The following is a 24886-nucleotide window of genomic DNA, read 5'->3' as shown; positions in this document are numbered from 1 at the left end:
ATTTTTGTTTTGCCAAGACTATGGGCCGGTCAATTTTCATCTCCTTTCAACTACTCCCTCCGTCCCTTTTTTTGTGTCCAGTATTTCATTTTGGGCTGTCCCTTAATAAGTGTCCATTTTGTAAAGTTAGGAAGGTAAAAGTTGGTGTATTGTCTATTTTGTCCCTAAAAGTAGATTTTATTTTGAAAAGTTAGTGAGTAAAAGTGTAATGATGATGGGTAAGTAGGGAAAGTGGAGGAAAAAGTTGATGTGAAAGGTGTAATGATGATGTCTTTTTAATAAGTTGGAGTTACGAAGCAGGACACTTAAAAAGGGACGGAAGGAGTACTATATTTTTCCGTATCGGCATATAATTTTTTTGTTCGGCATATTGTAATGTAGTTGCATCTGTTTGTTCCATAAAAAAAGGACGTCTAAACAAGTACAGAATGCCTTTCTGTAGTTCAACAAAGACATCTGAATTTCTGTTCTATAACAATGTAGTAGTAGTACTAAACGGACCTGTCGTTTGCAGTTGAAATAATTCTTCAAATGCGAAAACGCACTAAAAGAGCTGTTATATACTCGTTCTACGGAGTATTTCTCAGCCACATCCTTAGAAATAGAAAGCACTGCAAGGTAAAACGATGCCGCTTCCTCACCATTTTCAACATCTGTCTAGCACCGAAATGCTGCTGTTTCAGATAGACTTCAAAAGCCAGTATGAACTTACAGAAAGACAAGCAATTGGCTTATCTCTAAGGCTTCTGACCACCCAAGTGCAGCACTTGCACCACTACAGGATCCCCAAATCCCTTATTAGAATATGCTTGTATACAGATACATAGATTGAACACATATAGCAATAATCATGTCATAACTAAGAGTCTAAGACACTTCAATAAAAACAGTAACATTTTGGACCAACTCATCTGATAGATCGAAAACATAAAGCAAGAATCTTGTAATAACTAACTTCAATAGAAACAGTCACATTTTGGACCAACTCCTCCATTGTTCAACTCTTCAAGCAGTAAGACATAGGGGGATGGAAAAAAAAGTGGAGAAGGCAGACTACCTTCTAGTTTAGGCACTTTGATAAAGCGAAATTTGCAACCAATAGAAACAGACTAAAGGACACACACATAATTTACCAAAATGCTGCAAGCAAAAGATACCAGTACCTAGCCATTAGCCAACTCATCATTTCTTTTTCCGGATGAGTAGCTACCAAACTCACAAGCAAGGAATGATATCAAAAACCCATTCGCTTGTAGTTTTGAAATCTAAAAAACAATCACAACAAAACAAATGGGATACATAACCACTGTCTACTAAAGGATATTGCCCCATTGAGTGGTATGCGCTCTCATTTCTTCAAGGATGGCTGATGTGAGGAGTTTTTGTGCAACCTCTGTTTCCCTGATTAAAAAGATCAGGGTAGTTTATCACATTAAGAAATTAGGCCCACTAGTTTGCTTGGAGGGCTGCTAAGCTTTCGGGCAAGGTGTTAGCAGGGTGGCTAGAGGAGGTGTTCTCAGGAACCAGGATGCAACTATGTCTACTCTTGTTTCAAATCCTAGAGAGCCTTTATCCTCAAATTCTTGATGGTAGAGGTGGCTAATGAAGAGTTGGACTCTTGGCACAATTGCAATACCCCGAGCTTGAATTAAGGCTTATGATCCTTCAACAACCCCTAGCTTTTGGTTATGGTCTTTTGGGCTGTCCTAATTAGGAACAATTAATAATCTTTGATCGAGAAGGTCTTGAACATGGTCATGTTGTTGGTGTTTCCCAATAAATGTGCTTGACAGGATACGGTTCCGTGTGAACAAGGGAGAGCAGATTCACTGTTTGTATTCCTATTTCCTAAAGTCATGCACTTGGTTCTGGTTATGGAAAGCAGGTTTCTCCCAAACAACTTGGAGTTTGGGGTTTGGTGGTTCTCTAACTCCTCTTTTATTTAACTTGGCGATGGAAGTTCTGAGCAAGTTGGTTGACAAGGTAGTTCTAGGTGGCTACTTACAGGTTTCAATTGGGAGGGGGGTGGATGGAGCTTATTTACAAGTCAAATTTGTTGTATGATTATGGTACCATCATTTTCATAGTGCTGCATTCTTCTTTGGTTTGCTGTTGTCTATAGTTTGACAGTACATCGTGGAAAGTCTGAGTTTACTCAGGTTGGTAATATAACTAATGTTGGATATCTACACCGCTATCTTGGCATGTAAGGTGGAGCCGCTCGTACTTATTTGGGTTCCCGTTGTAGTCATCATTCCAGACCAGCATGTTTGGAACCCTAACATAGAAAGGTTCCAAAAGGCACGGATGGAACTATCTTTAAAATCCAGCATGTCCTTGGCTAAGATTGAATTTTGCTAACTTTGAGGTGAGGTCCTCATATGGACCTTTCCTTGGGTTGCGGATGCCTCCTACCATAGGGCTATTAGGGACGAGGGCACGAGCACCACAAAGGTTGCCCTATTTTACAAGATTCTCACTACTGACAACCTTATTCAGAGAAGCAAGTTTCATATTAAATGTTTCTGTGTCTAAAAGTGATGTTGAATTAGTGGATCACTTCCTCATTCGATAACATGTGCTTTGGACTTTCATCCTCCTATTGTTCAAGATGATGTAACTTTCACCATCCAGACTCTAGAGTGATGGAGTTTCGATTTTCTCGGAGAGGTGCTATAGTTGACAAGAAAAAGAAGACGGCTTGCCGGTTTGGTGTTTGGGACCTTTAGCTTTGATGGGCCTATTTGGAGGGAGCACCATGAGGACTTTTGAACATTTGGAGACTCCTCTATTTGGAATAAAAAAGTAGTATTTTTTCCATCTTGTAAGAATGGTTATCAGGAGTTGAGCCTTCATTGACCCGGTTTTGTTTCTGTAGAATTTTTCGTCAACAGTTTTGATGTGGAGGTTATCAAAATATTGTCATTTTTTCATAGCTTTACGTGTGCGGGCTGCACCCCCTTGGTACCTATTCAATTTGTAGAACCCCTGAACCAATCCAAGGATTATTTTCACATCAGCTTATCCAGAGTACAAACCAAAGTCCTCAATGCAACGCACAACATAAAGAATACAACAATGAGCTCTTCCTGCAATTTATAATGGAGCAATATCATGACACAACAAATTCCAAATCAATAGGATTTGAAAACAACAAACGCCATCGAGCCACCAAGCTGCAAATTGAGGCTGGCAATTCTAACAAATTACTGAAATTAGCATTTGAAGGGTTTCTATTTCCTTTATATTTTTAAATACAAGGATACATTCACAATGTGAGGGCCACATAAAAATCTCCAAAAACAGGGGAGTAGGAGAATCTGGTATCCATAAGAGACTGATTAAATACAAAGAGTTTTGCAAACAGTTGAATGAAGGAAAAACCGGAATGAGATATTAACAATCAAGATCAATACACTACACCACACAAGTATCACCTGCTATCAACCACTGACAAGTGATAACAAAAACAAACGCCACATCAATCTTCTTATTCGTGAATGTTAACTTTAACAAGACTAGGCAAATCTAGCAGCTCACCTCACAATGGTCTCCAATCAGTTCCTACCAAGGGGGAGAGATCTGCAACTGTATGTTTCCTTAAAATTAGACTTCTTCGATGAGGTGAAAATAGAAGCATACACCTCCTTGGTGGCATTCACCGGTGCATTATCACCCGCCTTGAATCGTTTTGCCAACCCATTACTAACACCCTTTCTCAATTCCCCACCATTACCAACCTTCCCATTCCCTTCCACTTTAGCCAAACCCTTAGACTCGATCAAACCATGCTTTTTACCACTCAATCGCGACGAATCCAAACAAACACCCTCCTCCCCATTGACACCCACTTCCCCAATGGCACCCACTTCCCCATTCTTCACCTTCTTCGCCTTCTTATCCCTCACCTTCGCCTTCTCCTCCTCCATCCTCTCCCTCAACTTCTCCACCTCCTCCTCGCTCCCATTAATCACAATCTTATCGCTCTCTGAAAACTCCTTATGACAAACCAAACACGCCGAGGACTTAACCTCCTTCAATGCCTTGGCACTCAAAACATGCCCACAAGTCCTCAACGCGACAAACCTACACTTCCCATTAAACTCCAAACCCGAAATTGGGCACTGAAACCTCGTCCCACCAATCACATCGCCACCCGATTCCAACCCGGGAATCATCGACAACTCAACCGAAACCATGTCCTTCAAACCCTTAACATGCCCAAACGCCTTGGGCAGCTTCTTGCCCAACAAAGCCTCAACAAGGGCCTGTTTATTAAACAAATTCCCCAGAAAATCTATCACCACCGGATGCTTCAAGGGCTCGTTCGACAGCGCACAATTCAACCATTTCGACAGCCGCTGCTCGTTCGGGTCGACCTTATCGGGTTTCTTAACGGCGTACATGTTGAGGTAACAGTCGCGGGACTCGGCGCAGGTGGAGCCTCCGTCGCCGCCGCCGCCGGGGAGGCGGCCTCGGAGGGTGAGGGTGGAGAAGGGGGTGATTTGGGAACCTTGAAGGGTGGTGGAGTCCGGAAGGGGTTTGCCATTGAAGGTGAAGAAGAGAGAGGGTAAAAACTGGGTTAGTGTTTTCGTTTGGGGGAAGAGAGAGAGCTTGAGCTGGCGGAGGGTGTGGGCGGGGGATAAGGTTAGGGCGCGAATTGGGATTTGGAGGTCTGGGGATTCGACGAAGATCTGAAACTGAGGGGCTTTGGCATCCATTATTTTGGGATTAGGGTTTGATTTGATGATTCTGTGAGGAGAGAACGAAGATTGGGAATCGAAGGAGAATTTGGGGATTTTAATGGCGGTTTTACGAAATCTCTGTGCCGAGAGTATGTTTACGAGGAAAGGAAAAGGGTGTTTGTCAACCACGCCTTTAAATCCACTGGCCGCGATCATTTGCTACCTCGCCGCTAGCTTTCCCATTTTACATGGAAAGCGTGTTTGTTAATGACGCCCTCTCTTGTAGCCGCAAAACCCTTGCTTCCTGGCCGCAAATAGTTATTCCTTCCCTATAGTATATGTTTCTTGAACGTAATTTCCGTTTTGTTCTGTGTTTTGCCCTCCCTATAATTTTCCTTTTTCTTCTCAATGAATGACATTCTATGTTTCTATCTCTCCGTCCCTATTTAATAGTCTTTTTGCGAGTTCGCATAATTTTTCAATCGCTTACATCTTGTAAAAAATATATATATATGCTACCAAATCAATCACCCTTTGGACTGAAAGGTTGCAGTCTTCTTTGGATTGATCTTTAAGGGCACCTGTAACAAGGAAGACTGATTGCATAATCCAGATCAAAAGCAGTTTACCCGGGTCTTTCTAATGGTTAATAAAATCCTACTCAACAACGCTTCAATGTTTTCTCAATTACATAGTCATAGTGCTGCTGTCGTCAACTCGACTAATCAGATTGTACAATTTTTTTGGAAAGTACAAAACAAAATAAGCAGGAGTTGACCTCAATCATAACAAAAAAGTATGCCAACCCCCGGAGGTGGTAGCCGGTAGGGTGTCCTTTATCCTCAGGTTAGACTCGGTTTCGTTTACCAAAAAAAAGAGACTCGGTTTCGAGTCTTGCCAGTGGCAAGTGAGTGTGGGGGTAAACACTTATGCCCACTTGTACCTAGGTGGTGCTGTGGTGACGGTCTGTTCTTTCGGACAATAGCTATAGCTCGAATAGGACATTCCACAGTGGGTAGGTAGCATCTATGGTCACGCCCAAGGGAGGTTGCTACGTTGGTCACCCCCTCCTACCCTTTTTTAATGATTAAAAAAAAAAAAAAAACCGTATCAATTCCAACAGAATGACTGTGTAACTATTAATTGTGTTCTACAAAAAAAAAAAATGCATGATGAGTTGAAAACAGTGGAGATGAGCTGATCTAATTGACAAAAAACACATAGGGCATAAATGCCCCAAACCAAATCCTTCCTTACGCAGATCTTGCTTTCGAATTCCACTCCAAAATGGTCTTTTTGCTCCAAACAAGGCATCATGATAATGGCCATGGCAGTAGCAAAAGCAAATATGCATTTATTGCCAAGAAGATAAAAAGCCAACATTCATCAATCATAATCAACTTATACGATCCTAATCTAACTTTGACAGAATGGCAACAATCAATTCCAATTATGCCCTACTAGAGATCCTACTATGTCCTTGCGGGAATCACCCACTGTTTTTGTGCAACGTTATGACCAAGATATGGACAAGGACAGAGGGCATGGATGCACTTCTCCTCAACGTCGAATACGTACATACTTTCCTTGTCGTCTTGCGTGAAGTATATCGAGTTTCCCAAAGTACCTGATTTTGTAGCAGAGCACGAGATGCAGTTGGTAGCTTTGTTGATGAAGAATGTGCGATCCCCTAGGCTCTCCACCTTCACCCATTTTAAAGACGACAAGTCCAGTTTGAAAATAGCTATGTCTCGGATTTTCTTCGTTGATGCTCCAAGCATAAACATTTCAACGAGAAAGATCTCTTCACAAGATTCAATAAAGTATGGTACGCTCACAAATAACTCTGGTACTACTGGTGAATCTGGCCTTCCTCTTAAGACGTGTCTCACTTCAACTCTATGATCCACAATATCTAGTATCACAAGATTCGCTTGACCATGTTGCAAGCCATGGCAATAAATTTGCCCCTTGCATATAGTGTAACCGCGAAGAGTTCCAATCTCTGGTTCAAACGTATGCTCAACCCATTTGCCATCACCCGGGCGGCAAAACGTTATGGAATGACTATCTTCACCAATGAATCCAACAATGTAGTTGTCATCTGTGGGAGGTGCAGAAAGTATCCAGAATTGATATGGCACGTCTTCCCACGGAGGCAAATCCATCTTTTCCAGCGAAATTATATTTAGAAGGAAGCAATCAGAGGAGTAACGGTCTACCATCACCATCCATTCATGAAAGCTTGCACATATTCTTTTGCCTGAGATATCTGGTATTCTCTTGACACAAAAATTAGCATTGGATACACTGTAGAAGGTTTGTGTTTTGGAGTGTTGTCCATGACAAAACATTAGCCAAGGGCAAGGTAGAGCAGCAGGTGGAAAAGAAGTTCTTGACTTGCTTCTGATCATCTGGAAAAGAAAAAAAAAAAGGCCACATCATTTTAATAAGAAAAGCAAGGAAGGAAAGTTGATGTACACTTCTTTTTCTTGATTTTTTTTTCCTTCATCTTTTTTAATTTACATTTGAAATCAAACAAGGAGGCCTCTCCGTTTCCTTCCGTAAGTTCCAAACAAAACAGAATGAAAGAAGGATAAATTATACAGGTATTCCATGGAATATAATCTTTTTTTTTTTTTGCCATTTCGCACATTTGGAATGATAGGAATCAACACCTATTTGATCTAAACTCCAACTCGAATTTACCAAACCCGATGGTCGTTGCCCAAACTATTAAGGCATAAAGCTTCTTTGGAATGGTTTTTCATGGTGCCTCAGCAAGTCAGTACCCAAAGGAGTGATATTCTTGTTGGTTGGATACCTCCTAAGGAAAACTTTGTTAAACTAAATACCGATAGTTCCCTCAATCCAGCTACGGGGAGGGCTTCCACTGGAGGTCTCCTCTGTGATCACAATGGTAGATGGCTTGGGGGTTTTCACAGAAATTTCTTTGCAACTTCTAGCCTCATCATGACCAAACTGTGGGCCTTGCCTGATGGGCTCAACTTAATTTGCTAAGAATCGGAAAACGTGAGAAATCCGGAGAAGGCCGAAAATAAAGGATCGATATACAAAAGAGAACACACCTTTTATTTAGAAGGCCAAAGCCAATATTACAAAGGGAGGAGGAGGAAGGCAGAGAGCAACTCAAAGGATTTGAGAGAGAGGGTAATCCAAAACCTGAGTTTACTCTTACTGATGCGTCCTTTATATAGAAAACTCTACATGAAACTCAAATTAAAATACAAATGAAATTACACTCAAATTCATCTTAAATATAGATATGCCGGGTGCGCTGAGCGCCTCATCGTCACATGAGTCTACTGCTCACACTCAATTATCAGATGAAATATCAGACTCATGTGACGATGATAATTACCCCCAAATGTGACAATGATAATTACCCAAAAAAAAAAAAGAGAGGATAAATTAAGAGAAAGTTATTGGGCTGCCTAGATACCAATAGCAAATTTTTTTTCTTTTTTTAATCTGTCTTTTCTTTTGGCATAAAATTTTATGCATTTTTTATTCCTCTAGAAGACCAAAAAAAAAAAAGAAGAAGAAGAAGAAGAAGACAAAGAAAAAGATTAAAGAAAAGTTCTTGAAGATAATTATGTATTTTAAGCGGCTTTTTGTTTTAGGTGGTCTTGGACTCAATAAAAAAGACAAATAGGTTAAGCTTTTGGTGCTAAAGGAGCCAAAAATAAAAATAAAAAACTGATAGTTTTTACAAAAGTTAAACGAGGCATTGAAGAAACAAAGAAGCTCGAACATAATTCGTAGGAGAATTTGATTTACGGGGAAAAAAAAGTGGAGTAGAAAGGGTGAGAACAGATTTAGCATGAACATGAACAGAAACACATGGATGTTGAAAATTAAACAAGAAATTTGTTCATAAAGCATACACTTAAAGAAAAAAGACACACAAGGGAACAACGTACCTTCGTGAAAACTGAGATGCCCAAATTTGCTGTGCAGAACTCTCCTATTTATGGTACTTGTAATCGGCAATCTCTCCGGGCCAGATTACGAGTGAGAAATCTGAAATCCCTTGTGAATTCCTAACCCCGGGCCGGAATGACGTGTCTTTGACCAGATCGAAAAAAGAAATAGTCACACTCTTGACCATTTAAACAAAGAGAAGAAAGGGCAAACTACACTTTTTGTTAGCTTTCCGAGTTCTAGACGGAAACCAAATAGATACGGCACACAAAAGGAAAAACGGAAAGGGAAAATTATACTGACCTCCCTTAATGTATTTATATACTTGCATTTTTTTTCCAGACCCTCATGATTGTTCGGGTCAGTTTACACGCACTTTAACTAATTTCTTATTTGTCAGGTCAAAGACAAGTCATTCGTGCAGGGGCTACGGAATTCACAAAAAATTATTTCATTACAGCCTGACTCTAAAAATCAAATCTTAGTCAATTGTATAACCCATCAACCAAGTGACGGGTATTTACCATATATATTCCCCTCATGTATTGAGTAACTTCTCCTAGTTGTCCCGAATACATATAGAACAATAAAAGAATCAAATTTCCCTTTTCTGTTCGGGACTCCAAATTCTAGTTCAAATCCATACTTGCTTGCCCTAAGAAGGATTGGCCTTCTTTGGGCTTGTTAGCGACCACCATTTTTGCACCAAGTTTTCCAATTAAGCCCTTGATTGGGGAGCCTCAAGGCTAGAGGTTGGAATGAACTCTGATGGAGCCCCCCATCTAAGTGTGTTGATACTCGTATCAAACAATACAGGAGATTGCAGAGAACACTACAAAAGTTAATTATATATGATGCAAAAAAAAAAAAATCGAGTATTTTTTTATAGGCAAAATTTTTTTTATATAAATCGTTGAAAATAATTACAAAGATTCAACGGATCAAGGGCATACCAGCATATGCCACCAGAGAACCAAACCCAAAAGAAGGCAAGAAGCAACTAAAACACCACAACCTATAAACAAAAACCGCATACCCGCTAGAACAACCCAACAACTTACGACCAAAACAACCTAAAGCTAGTATCCCATAATATTACTCATTGAATGTAATTTTGTTACCGCTTGAAGTAAAAACTAGTACCCCAGCTTAGGGCCCGTTCCAATTTCTTTCAAAAAGTACTTTTTGAAAAAAAGAAGAAGGTAATTTTAAGCTCAAAAATCACGGGTTTACGCAAAAAAAAAAATTCTACTAATATGAATCTTATTTAATAGATTTTATTGCGATCTTTTAAACGGTACAAAAAAAATTGAAAATTTATTTTTCATTTTAATTATATTTGAGCTTGAAATTACCTTATTTAAAAAAAAAAGTTTAAAAAGAAAGCGGCACGGCACCTTAGTAGGAAATGATCTGATCCATGGACACTAACGATTCCACAATACTTCGGCTGGTATGCATAAATGAGGCTCCAGTACAGAAATATCTAGAAACTAAGATTTGCCCAATAATTTGAAACTAAGACTAAGCTAAGTTCTCGATGTTGACTTGTGGCTCCATCCTCATAAATGAGTTTTTTTGGCTCATCTGGAAAAAGCCAGCCCTTTGGATCTGAGACGAGATTCTTGAGACCCCTGGCCTCTGCAATGGTATCTCTCTTGAGTGAGAGACCAGAGAGAGAATTTGTGAGGTCTGTTTGTAGTAGCAGCAATGTAGGTCAGAGATGAGAGAGTGTGGTGAGATGAGAGACCTCACTTGTAAAGCTTCTGTCGTCTGAATAATTGCTCCAGTTTACATCCGTGGACGTACCCGATTTTGAAAAACCACGTATATCTCCGTGTTCGTGTTTGTGTGCGTGTGATTTGGCTCTATTTGATCCACTTCGGGGGCACAACACTCAATATAAATAACGAGCAGGTTTTGGCTCAATCCAACAAGAATTCAAGAGCTCCTCAAGAAAATACTCCATATATAATATCACCCACAAGAAAATAACAAAATGTCATCCAAAGATAGAGTCCAAGTATAATCCAAAGATAATCAGAGTATTCAAAGAGACTTAGAAAATTAGAATAGTAACACTTGTAAACGAAAACATTGTTACTTTTAAACGTTTTAAACGCCACGAGGAGAAGTTCTTGTGTTCAATTGCTCCACCCCAAGATTTACCTAAGCGTCTTCAAACCAGTTGAGTTCTTCTTCAGAATAAGAAGTATTAGCTTTTGGCTCAATCCAACAGCAACTCAAGAGCTCCCCTGTCCCATGCAAATCCTTATGGGTAAAATCATTTCCCAATGTTTGAAACAAACCACTGGCTAGAGAGTAGAACACCCCACATTTTCCATGGATTCTGGGAAGATAAATCTTGTTCTCCATTCCTTGTACCACTCTCTTTGCAGAAAGAGATGATGTGTGGCTCACAAATAACATTTGGTCAACCAAACTGTCAACTTTATGCCATGCCATCTCAACACTATCCAACTTCAAAACAGATATCAACTTCCCCATGAAACTCATAGACACTGATAGTAGCTCCCCATTGCATTCCACCAAAAAGTTGCGCTCGTGGGAAACGATGGGATCATCGAGTGGCTGCCTATGAGGCTTGTCAAGGATTCTCCAGTCTTCACCAGGATTAAAGACTCCCAAATTCCCATGTCGACCCAAACAATAGAACTCTCCATGGTGAAAGACTGGATTACAGTGAGAGAGGAAAAAGGGCAAGTTATTTTCACCACGCAATACGTGCCAACTTTCTTCTCCACGGCAAATGGTTGATATCGAAAAATACTCCTCAAATTTGACACTAATGCCAAAAACCTTGCAATCGGACAATGTCGGAGAGGATGTGAATGTTATCCCTCCAAAATCGTACATGTCAGGTAAAGCAGGCAAGTTAATCAATGCCTTCGTGAACGGATTAAAGAAGAAAACTGAGTACTTTCCTCTGGACATAAGCAACCAACCGCCTTTGGAAAACCGTGGTATTGCACCGAATAATTCAGGAATGTACATGCTGTAAGAGTCTTTGTAGAGTGGGTGGAAGAATTTGCATCTCGTGCTATCATTCCCAAAGCACATAAGCACCGGAGATTGTACTGATTGATCAGTGGGAGCCAATCGCCATGATCTACAGACATTATGAAACCGCTTGATATCACCAAGAAATAGATGAGGAAGCATCAAACAAAGAACATCAGTTGGAAGGTTAGCCCAGTCTCTATTTAGTTCTTTTTCCGACTCCTTTGAGTTTTCAACTTCTCTGTTGGCACCATCTGCCATAGTGAGAGCAAGAGAGCTATCACCAAAGCAAAGTGTCTGAAAACAAAATATGAAAAGGACCGATTACCAGAACGATAAGTTGATATACTCTTTTAAATAGATTACAAAGAAAACTCAATAGCAATTTTTGCCCCTTCATATATATAACCCTTTGATAGGCCAATGTTAGATGGTATTTTGACTGTTTGAATTTGAAAAACAAGAACAAGCAAATACAAATAAATAAATGAAACGGTTCTCTGTCAAAAGGTCTGGGAAAAATAAAATACCTAAAGGCATTGTAAAGGTAAAGAAGGGAAGAAACAATGTGAGGCTCGATCATTGCAAGAAAGCGATGAGAAATTATGCCCCTCAATTCGTATAGCTCTCTGGATAGGCCAACGTTAGATGATATGTTAACCGCATGAATTTATGAACCATAGCAATTGAATATAAATGAACTAGCTGAATAACATTCTATCGAAGACGAGGACTCCGTTTTCCTAGAAAATTAGATACTTAGGGCAAGAGAAAGAATCTAATAGATACTACCACCAAGTTAATAGCGTGAGCAAACGTCACTACTCGACCTAACGACAAAACTGAAACAAATACAACTTAGACCCCATAGTTGCAATCCCACCCCTACCCATATAAGGGAAAAACTACGGTATATGCCTTATTTAATCCAACGTATAAAACTTTGTAGTACCAAACCTCTTCGCAACTACACATTTATTTGCCTTTGACAAGCCTGGAGAAACACATTTTGAAGGCACTATCAAGGTAAGGAAGGGAAGAAACAATGTCAGGCTCAGTCATTGCAAGAAAGCGACTGGAATCGGTCTTATTTGAAATTGAAAGTGAAAATACTGTTAAACTTCTGGAACAACACATTTACCCTCGACATGCCTTGTTAAGGTTTCTTAACTACTTCTATGCTTTGCAGAGAGAAATAAACTCTGCCGAGCAAAAAGAAAGAGAGAAATAACTCTTGTCTTTGCCTTACCAAAACAACTCATTTTTTGATCGGCAAAAAAGGATTTTATTAATCATTGAAACAAGTTACAATGATCAAAAAGATCTAAAGAAAATCCTTTTTATTTGCTTATGATTACGAGAAAAGCTAAGCAATTGTATTCCTTTTGTCTTCTAAGAATCACCTCTGTATGAGGCCACCAGAGAACTGAAACTAGTTTTCGAAAAAACCTCACACATTCAGAAATTAGAAATTGCCATATCTACTTAAGGAGAAGTCGCAGCGAAATAATTAATCAAGGTAAGAGAACATAAGTTCTCCTCAATCCAAAAGCATATATAACTACAGTAAATTTTGCGTTTCATGCATTTTTTGAAACAAAATTCTAACCTAAAGACTTTTAGGCAATACAAAACATTGTACATTAATTTGTACATGCAGAATGATTATTGTGAATTGTAGTGTACAAACGAGGGGGGCTTTAGGGGGATTCTGGATTGGGAATGATTGAACATTATAAAGAAGGCAAACTCAGATTCCTATCCTACTCAACTTCATCAAATTGATCGTGTATCATATTTTTCATCTTGGGTATCGTATAGTAAAAGTATCGTAAGATGCCCGAACAAGTGTAGATATCAGGAAAAAAGAAGAAGAAGTTAGATTTAAAATACAACACGTATTGCACACATTGAATAAAAACTTACTAACACAAAATTTTACTCTTCAACAGCAGAACAGGTTCTAAACTTCTAATACAAGAAAAGTATCGTGTTTTGCATCATGAATATTGCAAGAACGCATTTAGAGATATGTCTCGTTTTTATCCCTAACCAATTGAATCGTAGCATACGTGAAGCATCGCATGCATATTGGTAAATATAATTAAACATAAGACTCGTTGAGAGATATCCATCTACTTTATCTCTAAGCAATCGCATCATTGGAATCTCTAAGCGATCGAATCATTGGATTCATAGGATACGTGTCATGTACATATTGTACGATTATAACAACACCAAGTTTACTAATGAATTTTGTGCAGGGAACAAAATAGAGAAACATACGGTAACACAGATAGTTTTGGTGATGGGTTGTAGTGTTCTCCGTACCGTTGATGGGAGGAGAAGGGTTGATTGCTCTAAGCCGCTGAAGTTGAAGGCTTTTTATTTTTCTTTATATATTCGGACTAGAATTTGGAGTCCCGAATGGAAAAGGGAAATTTGATTCTTTTCATTGTTCTCTATATTCGGGACCACTAAGGGAAGTTACTAGGAATGGCAACGGGGCGGGGAGGGTTTTGCCATACCCCGACCTGAAAATTTAGCCCCGCCCCCGATCCCCGATCTGGTAATTTATGGGTACCCCCGCCCCGCTCCTATTGGGTATTGGGTTTACCTGCCCCGCCCCACCCCCTCGTATATTTTTTTTTATTGAAAAAATATGATCTAGATTTTAAAATAAGTGAGCACAAACAATAAAAATTTATGAAATAACTATTATAATTTAACCAAAATCTATTATCTAAAAGGAAAATGGAAGAAATAATTAATATTTATGTGGTATTTTAGTTCTAAGGGTAAAAATACAAGAATAAAAATAGTTTTTTATGCATAAAATGATTTCAGGGCGGGGCGGGTACCCGAACGGGATAACGTCAACCCGATCCCGACCGGGTTTCCCTATATTTTTTGAAACTGGGATTGTTCGGGCCAGCTTACATGCACCTCAACTAATTCAAGTCATTCATGCATGAGGCTAGGAAATTCATAAAATATTATTTTATTGCTGACTGATCTTAAAAATCGAACCTTAGTTTATTGTGTAGAAAGTAAATCCATCAACCAACCGAGCGGTATTTACTGGAGTATATATTTTTGCCTCACGTATTTAGTAACTTCCCCTATTGATCCCAATATATAGAACAACTAGTGCTAGCCCGTGCCTACGGCACTACACATCCCGATTGGAAGGGGATGACAGTTGTGTGATTTAGGTGAAAATCATGGGCACTTAACCGGAAAGTGGGAGGATGCACTACACCCTTTGGATCAAATAAATCTAAGCTGTACCAACAACTTCTCCTCACACCCTTTTGTTTTATAATAGAGATATAAACGAATCAAATCTCCTTTTCCATTCGGGAGTCCAAATTCTAGTCCGAATATATAGAAAAGGAGAGAAGCGCCGTGAATAAGCAAATCACGGATGCACCAAATTGCAGCCGTCCGTTACGGCGATCAATGGTTCGGATTTTAATGAAACTCTTAAAAAATTTCATTAAAATCCGGACCGTTTAATACACTTTGAACAGTCACAATGATGCTCCGTAAACACCTTTTTACGGACACCTCCATAAAAGGAAATTCTCAGAGAAAAATAAAAAGCCTTCAGTTTCAGTGGCTTTAAGAGCTAGCAGTCAACTCTTCTCCTCCCATCAACGTTGCGGAGAACACTACAAACCCATCACCAACATTGTCTCTGTTTTATTTTTATCTGTATGTTTCGTTATTGTGTTCCCTGCACTAAATTCATTAGTTAAACTCGGTGTTGTTATAATCATACGATGCGTGACACGTATCCTATAAATCCAATGATTCAATTGCTTAGAGATAAAATAGATGGACAGTCCGTTTTCCATGAGGGGGTGGGTTGTCCGCATTCGATCAAACAGATCTTATGTTTAATTATATTTTTGGGCCCTATATTTTACCATTATGCATGCGATGCTTCACGTATACTCGGTGTTGGTTAGGGATAAAAACGAGACGTATCGCTAAATGCATTGTGTGTTTTAAGTAAATATTCTTGCAAGATTCATGATGTGAAACATGATACTTTTTCCTTGTATTAGAACCTGTTCTGTTTTTGAAGAGCAAAATTTTGTGTCACGCAAGTTTTTATTCAATGTGTGCAATATGTTTTTGTATTTTATATCTAACTAATTATTTTTCCTGATATTTACACTTGTTCGGGCATCTTACGGTACTCAATACACACTTTTACTATACGATACCCAAAATGAAAAACATGAAACACGATCAATTTGACAAAGTTGACTAGGATACAAATCTGAGTTTGCCTTGTTTATAATGTTCAATCATTCTGCATGTACGAATTAATGTACGATGTTTTGTATTGCCCAAAAGTCTTTATTAGGCTAGAATTTTGTTTTAAAAAATGCCTGAAACATAAACATTTGTTGCAACATTAACTGACTCGGGTTGGTAGTAGTTAACTAGTCATACAATTTTGAAGATAATTTTTATAAATTCAGCTTGGATGCTCTAATCTTAGTTAGCTTTGGGATGCTCTAATCTTAGCTTTACAGATAGGCCCAAAATTGAACCAATAAACACCCAAAACCTGGACGGAGCTCTGTCACATATAGGGCTGTCAACGAACCAAGCAGCTCGCGAGCTCGATTCGTTAACGCTCGGCTCGATTTGTTTACAAACGAGCCAAGTTTGAACTCGAGTTTTTGACTCGTTTAGTAAGTGAGCCTAGTGGAGCTCGGCTTGACTCGATTGAAGAAGCTCGTTTAGCAAATTACTAAGCTCGACTCGCTCGGCTCGCGCTCAAGCTTTTTGCTCATTTATTAATGGAGTCGAGCTTCGCTCGGCTCGGCTCGTTTACAGTCTTTGTCCCATACTTTCTCTACCTATCGAAAAAGCCCCACTACTTTCTCTCCCTCTCTGTAAAACTCAAACGAACTGCAATAAAACAGTGGTGGCTACTGGTGCCGATCACAAAAAAACATATGGCTGCTAGTAACAAGGCAATCGGAATCGACCTCGGCACTAAGTTCAGCTGCGTCGGGGTGTGGCAAAACGACCGAGTCGAAATCATCCCAAACGACCAAGGCAACCGGACCACCCCTTCCTACGTCGCCTTCACCGACACCGAGCGATTAATCGGCGACCCCGCCAAGAACCAAGTCGCCGTGAACCCGCAAAACACCGTTTTCAACGCCAAACGCCTCATCGGCCGCCGCTTCTCCGACCCCTCCGTCCAATCCGACATCAAACTATGGCCCTTCAAAGTAACTTCTGGCCCCAACGACAAACCCATGATCGTCGTCAATTTCAAAGGCGAAGAGAAGCAATTTGCTGCCGACCAGATATCGAGCATGGTCTTGGTCAAGATGAGGGAAGCGGCGGAGAATTTCCTGGGGCAATCGGTGAAAGACGCAGTGATTACGGTCCCGGCAAGATTCAACAATTCACAGCGCCAGGCGACGAAGGACGCCGGAGCGATTTCGGGTTTGAATGTTATGAGGATTATTAACGAGCCGACCGCGGCTGCGATTGCGTACGGATTGGACAAGGAGAACAGTTCAAGAAATAAGGAGCAGCAGGTTGTGCTGGTTTTTGACTTGGGTGTGTTGACTTTTGAGGCCATGTTTTGGCTCCATCCTATACAAATGCAGATTTGCATTTACTCAGAAGATTTGGCGTGGGTTGCATTGAATGCAATTCATTCTCCCATGTGGGTGATTGAAGTCAAAGATTGGCAGCCTATGAAGATTTCTCAAGCCACGCTCAAATCAGGAAAAATCTCAGGCGTGGATTTGCATTGATCCTCGCATGGCCATGAACAGTGAAGTTTGCACAGCCTATAAAATTCGAGCTTTGCTCCATGTTTTTTGTATCTCTCTTGAGTGAGAGACCAGAGAGTGGGAAATCAGAAACGTATCTGATTTTGTATCAGTTTGAGAGAGTGTGAGTTTGAGTGATTTGTAATCCTCCTCCTCCTAAATATAATCTGGCTGCCCCCCGTGGACGTACCCGAGTTTGGGGAACCACGTAAATCTTTGTCTCTGTGTTTGTGTGTGTGTTTGTGTTCTGGTTTGATCCTTAGTTTCCGCAACAATTGGTATCAGAGCATTTGGTTACCAAGAACACAAACTCTGTTTCGGCTCTGTTTTCCGTTTCTGTCCAGAAAATTACAGTCACGGAATTCTGATCAAAAACTCAGTTTGATCACTGAGTCTCGTGCGTCTCTCCGAGACGATTCCAACGCACCAAGGCCCGTCGCGAACCGAGCACCACAGAAGCAGAACGCTCCGTTCGACGGCGGCGTGTTCACCGCGAGTTCTGTCCAGATAGAACCCAGTTCCGAAAAGTGATCGGAAATTTTTTTTGATCAAAGACCCAAATTCGGATTGTTGAGACGATCACAACGGTGGTCAGAACGTCGCCGGAGGTGGCCGGAGGAGCGAGCACGCGCCGGTCAAAGGTGGGGCGTGCGGAGCGCGTCAGATCTGCGCGCGCGCGTGGATAGCGCACGCTGGCACGCGGAGAGCACACGCTGGCGTGTGGAGAGCGTGTGCCGGTCAACGCCACATGGGCAGTCAACGCTGACTAGGCGATGAGTCATCGGCCCAGTCAGCAGCCACGTCAGCGAACACGTGGCGGTGCCACGTCAGCAAGAAGGGTCCCATTTTGGTGACACGTCAGCCGGTCAACTGTCCACGTCAGCCGGTCAACGCTGACGTGGCAGTCCAGTCAGCGGTACAGTGGCTGGTCAATGGTCAAACTGCCAGATTTTTTTTTCTGTGATTTCGGAGGCGTCCGAACTCCGTTTTGCGCCCGTGAGTAGTCGATTTTGACTATCTCGACGTTCCAGATCCAACCCCGTGCCCCGTTTTTCGAGTTTCCGTTCCGAAAAAATCTGTTGGGAGTATTTTCAGCGGTAAAACTCTCGTTTTTGACTTCGTTGGATGTCCAGCATTGACGAGGAGAGCCCTAGTGTTGTTTCTTCAACACCTATGGACAAATCATCAGATAAGAAGACTTCAGACGAGCCCTCGGTCAGTTCCTACATGAGGAGGAGCTCGGTTTCGAATGCCAAATTCGAAGTGGATAAGTTCGATGGCACAATTAACTTCGGCATGTGGCAATGCGAAGTTTTGGATATTCTAAATCAACAAGATTTGGAATTCACTTTGGAGGATCGTCCTGAGGATATGTCCACCTCCGATTGGGACAAGCTTAATCGGCAAGCTTGTGGCACGATCCGTCTTTGTTTGTCCAAAGACATCAAGTATTCCGTCATAAGGGACAATTCAGCCAAGGAGTTGTGGCAGAAATTAGAGAGCAAGTACATGACGAAGAGCATAGAGAACAGACTCTACCTGAAGAAGAGACTGTATCGTTTTCAGTATCAACAAGGTGCGTCAATGAACGAACATCTAAATAGTTTCAATAAAATTTTGGCCGATTTGCAAAACCTTGATGTTAAAATTGACGATGAGGATAAGGCACTTTTGTTGATAAATTCTTTGCCTGATACATATGACCACTTGGTTACTACCTTACTGTATGGAAAAGATGAAATTCGTTTTAATGACGTTTGCTCTACTTTGATTAACAACGAGGTACGGAAGAAGGATCAACAAGTTCATCGAGATCCCTCTTCATCAGCACTATCAGTAAGGGGAAGGACTGAATCGAGGAATAGACAGTCCGGGAGGAGACAGTCCAGGTCCAGGTCAAAAGGCAAATCAGCTGAAAGGAATCAGAAATCCGGTGACAGGAAGCAGATTGCAAAGGATGAGTGTGCTTACTGTCATGAAACGGGGCACTGGAAGAAGGATTGCCCCAAAATCAAGGAACAACAACAACAACGAGCGAATGTTGCAAGAGGAGAGGTTGACGACTTGGCGTCAGCCTTGATTGTTTCATCAGACACGAATTCAGATGAATGGATTCTGGACTCGGGATGTACCTACCATATGTGTCCCCATCGGGACTGGTTCTCAAACTTTCAGGAGATTGACGGTGGCGTAGTTTTGATGGGCAACGACAATGCCTGCAAAACTCAGGGGATAGGTACAATCCGACTCAAGTTGCGCAACGGTACAACCAAGCTTTTGACAGATGTCCGGTATGTCCCGGATTTGAAGAAAAATTTGATTTCTCTTGGAACCTTGGATGCAAAAGGTTACAAGATTACTTTAGAAGGTGGAGCCCTGAAAGTAACCCATGGTGCATTAGTGGTCCTGAAAGGCACTCGGAGGGGAAATTTCTACTTCCTCGACGGGCGCACAGTTACAGGAGGAGTAGCCATCTCCAACAGCAGCTCAGATGATGCTACAGATGACATTTCCCGACTCTGGCACATGCGCCTAGGTCATGCCGGAGAGAAAGCTTTACAAGGATTGGTGAAGAAAGGTCTCCTAAAGGGGGCCAAGACAGGGAAGTTTGGATTCTGTGAGCACTGTGTTCTGGGCAAACAGACCAGGGTCAAATTTGGCACCGCAGTTCATCGTACGAAGGGTATTCTGGATTATGTTCATTCAAATGTTTGGGGGCCCACAACGACAGCAACTTTTGGTGGCAAACGGTGGTTTGTCACGTTTATTGATGATTTTTCACGGAGAGTATGGGTTTATCCCATGAAACGCAAGGACGAGGTCCTTGACACCTTCCTTCGTTGGAAGCAGAGGGTGGAGACTCAGACTGGCAGAAAAATCAAGGTATTTCGGTCAGACAACGGTGGTGAGTATACTTCAGATCCCTTTCTCAAAATCTGTCAGGAGGAGGGGATAGTCCGACATTTCACCGCAGCAAAGACTCCACAGCAAAATGGAGTTGCAGAGAGGATGAACCGCACTTTGGTGACTAAGGTGCGGTGTATGTTGTCCAACGCCGGTTTGAGCAAAGTATTTTGGGGAGAGGCAGTCGCCTATGCCTGTCAGTTGATCAACAGGCTACCGTCAGAGGCACTTGGCGGACGGACTCCCATGGAGGTATACTTTGGTCAATCTTCGATTGATTACGATCGGCTGCATGTATTTGGTTGTCCTGCTTATTTTCATGTCACAGAATCTAAGCTGGATCCTCGAGCTAGGAAGGCTATATTTGTTGGCTTTACTCCAGGTGTAAAGGCCTATAGACTCTGGTGCCCGGAGTCTAAGAAGATTATTACCAGCCGAGATGTTACTTTCGATGAGTCGGCCATGCTTCAAACCAACTCTCGAAAGGTTAACACCATTCCAAGGTGTTCAGATCAGGTGGAGCAGTCAGAGCAGGTGGAGCTAGAGGTTCCTGTAGTTCAAGTTCCTACCATTTCGCCACCACAGGAGCACCACAGTGATGTTTCAGATTCGAGTTCTGAGTCTGATGATGTTTCAGTTCCCGAGGCTATAGCGCCATCACAGTCTATTGCTACTAGCCGTCCGAGGAGGGAGATTCGAAAACCTGCCCGATATGATGGTATGGTTGCATACGCCCTTCCGGTTATCACAGGTGTTCCGAATACGTATAGGGAGGCCGTTTCAGGTTCTGACAGTTCTCAATGGAAGCAGGCTATGAATGAGGAGATGAGTTCTCTTCACAAGAATAAGACTTGGGAGCTAGTACCACTTCCCAAAGGGAATAAAGCAATAGGATGCAAATGGGTCTACGCCAACAAAGAGGACAGTTCGGTCAAGGGTGGTGTTAGACATAAGGCCAGATTGGTGGCAAAGGGTTATGCTCAGCGCGAAGGGATTGACTACAATGAGGTCTTCTCTCCAGTGGTGAAGCATGCATCGATTCGCATTCTATTATCTTTGGTTGCGCAGTACGACCTCGAGTTACAGCAACTCGATGTTAAGACTGCATTTTTGCATGGCGACTTGGACGAAGAGATCTATATGTCACAACCAGATGGTTTCAAGGTCTCTGGAAAGGAAAATTGGGCTTGCCGTCTTCGCAAGTCACTATATGGCCTAAAGCAGTCGCCACGACAATGGTACAAGAGATTTGATCAGTTTATGGCTACGCAGAGGTATACTCGCAGCAGTTTTGACCATTGTGTTTACTTTCGTAAACTTCAGGATGGTTCCTTTATCTATTTGCTCTTATATGTTGATGATATGCTAATTGCATCTAAGAGCAAGGTGGAGATTTCTCGGTTGAAGGCACAACTGAGTTCAGAATTCGAAATGAAAGACCTTGGAGAAGCAAAGAAGGTCATTGGGATGGAGATTCAGCGCAACAGGAAGCAGGGCACAGTTTGCTTATCGCAGACTCAGTATCTGAAGACTGTACTCCAACGGTTTGGCATAGATGGCAAAGCTAAACCCGTTAGTACACCGTTAGCCCCGCACTTTAAGCTCAGCGCTTCGAGGTCACCTCGTACTGATGCGGAACGAAAACAGATGGCCCAAGTTCCGTATGCCAACGCTGTGGGATCCTTGATGTATGCAATGGTATGTACCAGACCCGATATTTCACACGCTGTCAGTATGGTTAGCAGATATATGCATGATCCAGGAAAGGGTCATTGGCAGGCCGTGAAATGGATTCTCAGATACATTCAGGGAACAGTTAATGTTGGCCTAAAATTTGGGAGAGATCAGAAATTTGGTGATCAGCTTGCAGTTGGTTATGTAGATTCAGATTACGCTGGTGATCTGGATAAGAGGCGGTCAACTACTGGTTATGTTTTCACTATGGCAGGAGGACCAGTTAGTTGGCGTTCGACTTTACAGTCCACGGTTGCACTATCTACTACGGAGGCTGAATATATGGCGGTGACTGAGGCCATAAAAGAAGCCATCTGGTTGCAGGGTTTGATTGGTGATTTGGGTGCCAAACAGGAGCACATCAATGTCTATTGCGATAGTCAGAGTGCCATTCATTTGGCAAAGAATCAGGTGCACCATACCAGGACAAAGCATATAGATGTCCGTTTTCACTTTGTTCGGAAAATTCTAGAAGAAGGGGACATATTGCTTGAAAAGATTGCCACTGCAGACAACCCAGCTGATATGTTGACAAAGGTTGTTACTGGGATCAAGTTCAATCATTGTTTGGACTTGATCAACATCTCTCCGGTTCAGAGCGCCTAAGGGCGCATTGGGGGCAGCATCGGATCTTGGAGAATTGTCGCCAAGGTGGAGATTGTTGACTTTTGAGGCCATGTTTTGGCTCCATCCTATACAAATGCAGATTTGCATTTACTCAGAAGATTTGGCGTGGGTTGCATTGAATGCAATTCATTCTCCCATGTGGGTGATTGAAGTCAAAGATTGGCAGCCTATGAAGATTTCTCAAGCCACGCTCAAATCAGGAAAAATCTCAGGCGTGGATTTGCATTGATCCTCGCATGGCCATGAACAGTGAAGTTTGCACAGCCTATAAAATTCGAGCTTTGCTCCATGTTTTTTGTATCTCTCTTGAGTGAGAGACCAGAGAGTGGGAAATCAGAAACGTATCTGATTTTGTATCAGTTTGAGAGAGTGTGAGTTTGAGTGATTTGTAATCCTCCTCCTCCTAAATATAATCTGGCTGCCCCCCGTGGACGTACCCGAGTTTGGGGAACCACGTAAATCTTTGTCTCTGTGTTTGTGTGTGTGTTTGTGTTCTGGTTTGATCCTTAGTTTCCGCAACAGGGTGGAGGGAGTACTGATGTTTCGATTTTGACTATGGAAGAAGGGATTTTTGAAGTGAAAGCTATGGCAGGGGATACCCACTTGGGCGGGGTGGATTTCGATAGCAGAATGGTGAATCATTTCGTGGCGGGGTTTCGGAGGAAGCACAGGAAGGATCTGAGCGGGAACGCGAGGGCGTTGATGCGGTTGAGAACCGCTTGTGAGAGAGCGAAACGGACTCTATAGTCGGCTACTCAGACGACAATAGAGCTCGATTCGTTACACGAAGGGATCGATTTTTACCCGAAAATTACTCGCGCAAGGTTCGAGGAATTGAACATGGATTTGTTTAGAAAGTGTATGGATCCGGTCGAGAAATGCCTTCGCGATGCGAAAATTGATAAGAGTTTGGTTCATGAGGTTGTCCTTGTAGGTGGGTCCACCCGGATTCCGAAGATACAACAATTACTGCAGGAACTTTTCAATGGGAAAGAGCTATGTAAGAGTATTAACCCAGATGAGGCCGTGGCATATGGAGCGGCGGTACAGGCGGCGATTTTACACGGCGAAGGGAATGAGAAGGTGCAAGACTTGTTATTGCTCGATGTAACGCCATTTAGTTTGGGGTTAGGAGCAGAGGGTGGGGTTATGACTGTTTTGATTCCAAGAAACACAATGATTCCAACAAAGAAAGAGCACATTTTCTCGACGTTTTCGGATAATGAGCCAGGGGTTTTGATTCAGGTTTATGAAGGGGAAAGAGCCAGGACTAAGGATAATAACCTGTTGGGGAAATTCGAGTTGACTGGAATCCCCCTTGCGCCTAGGCAGGTTCTGCAGATCAATGTGGTATTCGAGATAGATACGAATGGAATTTTGATCGTGACAGCAAAGGATGAGAAGGCTGGGGTGAAGAATAAGATTACGATTACGAACGACAAAGGGAGGCTGAGTAAGGAGGAGATCGAGAAGATGGTGAGTAACTCGAAGAGGTATGGAGTCGGAGGACAAAGAGGTTAAGAGGAAGGCGGAGGCGAGGAATGCGATGGAGAATTAGGAAGTAGTAAAATCATTTCCACTAAACAGAAGCAACGTATCTTTTTTTGAGCAAACTCTTAGCAGTATTACATGAATTACATATCTTAAGGGGGTCAAATTTGCTTGTAGGAATGCTTCACCAAGATACTTATTAGAGGAGAGATCCGTGTGTGTGGTCTGCTGTGATGAGAGATTCTGAGTATCTTCCATCATCTAATAGTGCAATATTCTCTGAAGTTTATTCGATCCTTGTGTTGAGTATCAGAGCTCAGGTTGGAGAGGTCTTTGGATTCAAGTCCCTCGGTTTGCGTTTGCTTCTGTTTGCATTCTGTGTCTCCCTCTCGTAATCTGTTTTGCTCTACTTAGGAAATTTGTGCATCTCCACGAGCAAATGTTGAGTACCCTATCAAATTATTGGATCTATTTTCTAACAGTTTAAGCTTTTGGTGCAAATGTTGAGTACCCTATCAAATTATTGGGTCTATTTCCTAACAGTTTAAGCTTTTGGTATACATGTTTCCTAATGCACTGATGTTATAGTTTAATTTTCGTCATGCATGAAACTTTTTTCCTATTTAAAAGAAACTTAACAACTTGATCCAGTTATACCTACAC

The 24886-nt window shown here is 41.8% G+C and overlaps 3 protein-coding genes and 1 pseudogene across 4 annotated transcripts; 1 reads left to right on the top strand and 3 right to left on the bottom strand.

Moving 5' to 3' along the window:
- Positions 1-414: 414 nt before the first annotated feature.
- Positions 415-4843, bottom strand: LOC131303744 (uncharacterized). The gene is made up of 2 exons (XM_058330732.1): positions 3541-4843; positions 415-775 (listed from the first exon to the last, which is right to left on the bottom strand). The coding sequence occupies exon 1, from the start codon at positions 4719-4721 to the stop codon at positions 3558-3560; it is 1164 nt and encodes a 387-aa protein (XP_058186715.1). The 5' UTR covers positions 4722-4843; the 3' UTR covers positions 415-775; positions 3541-3557.
- Positions 4844-6098: 1255 nt separating this feature from the next.
- LOC131303738 (uncharacterized) lies at positions 6099-8822 on the bottom strand. Its single transcript, XM_058330721.1, has 2 exons — positions 8630-8822; positions 6099-7099 (listed from the first exon to the last, which is right to left on the bottom strand). The coding sequence occupies exon 2, from the start codon at positions 7097-7099 to the stop codon at positions 6158-6160; it is 942 nt and encodes a 313-aa protein (XP_058186704.1). The 5' UTR covers positions 8630-8822; the 3' UTR covers positions 6099-6157.
- Positions 8823-10603: 1781 nt separating this feature from the next.
- LOC131303715 (F-box/kelch-repeat protein At1g57790-like) lies at positions 10604-14046 on the bottom strand. 2 transcript variants are annotated; one of them, XM_058330717.1, is made up of 2 exons: positions 13983-14046; positions 10604-11760 (listed from the first exon to the last, which is right to left on the bottom strand). In XM_058330717.1, the coding sequence occupies exon 2, from the start codon at positions 11709-11711 to the stop codon at positions 10800-10802; it is 912 nt and encodes a 303-aa protein (XP_058186700.1). In that variant the 5' UTR covers positions 11712-11760; positions 13983-14046; the 3' UTR covers positions 10604-10799. The 2 variants fall into 2 exon arrangements, with proteins under 2 accessions (XP_058186700.1, XP_058186699.1); XM_058330716.1 differs by lacking the exon at positions 13983-14046 and having other exon boundaries at positions 10604-12272.
- A 1960-nt stretch (positions 14047-16006) lies between these two features.
- LOC131303712 (heat shock 70 kDa protein-like) lies at positions 16007-24604 on the top strand (annotated as a pseudogene).
- The last annotated feature ends 282 nt before the right edge of the window (positions 24605-24886 follow it).

This window comes from Rhododendron vialii, chromosome 1a, assembly GCF_030253575.1.
Source record: "Rhododendron vialii isolate Sample 1 chromosome 1a, ASM3025357v1".
NCBI lineage: Eukaryota > Viridiplantae > Streptophyta > Magnoliopsida > Ericales > Ericaceae > Rhododendron > Rhododendron vialii.
Note: the sequence above shows the minus strand (reverse complement) of the source record. Positions and strands in the feature narration are given on the sequence as shown.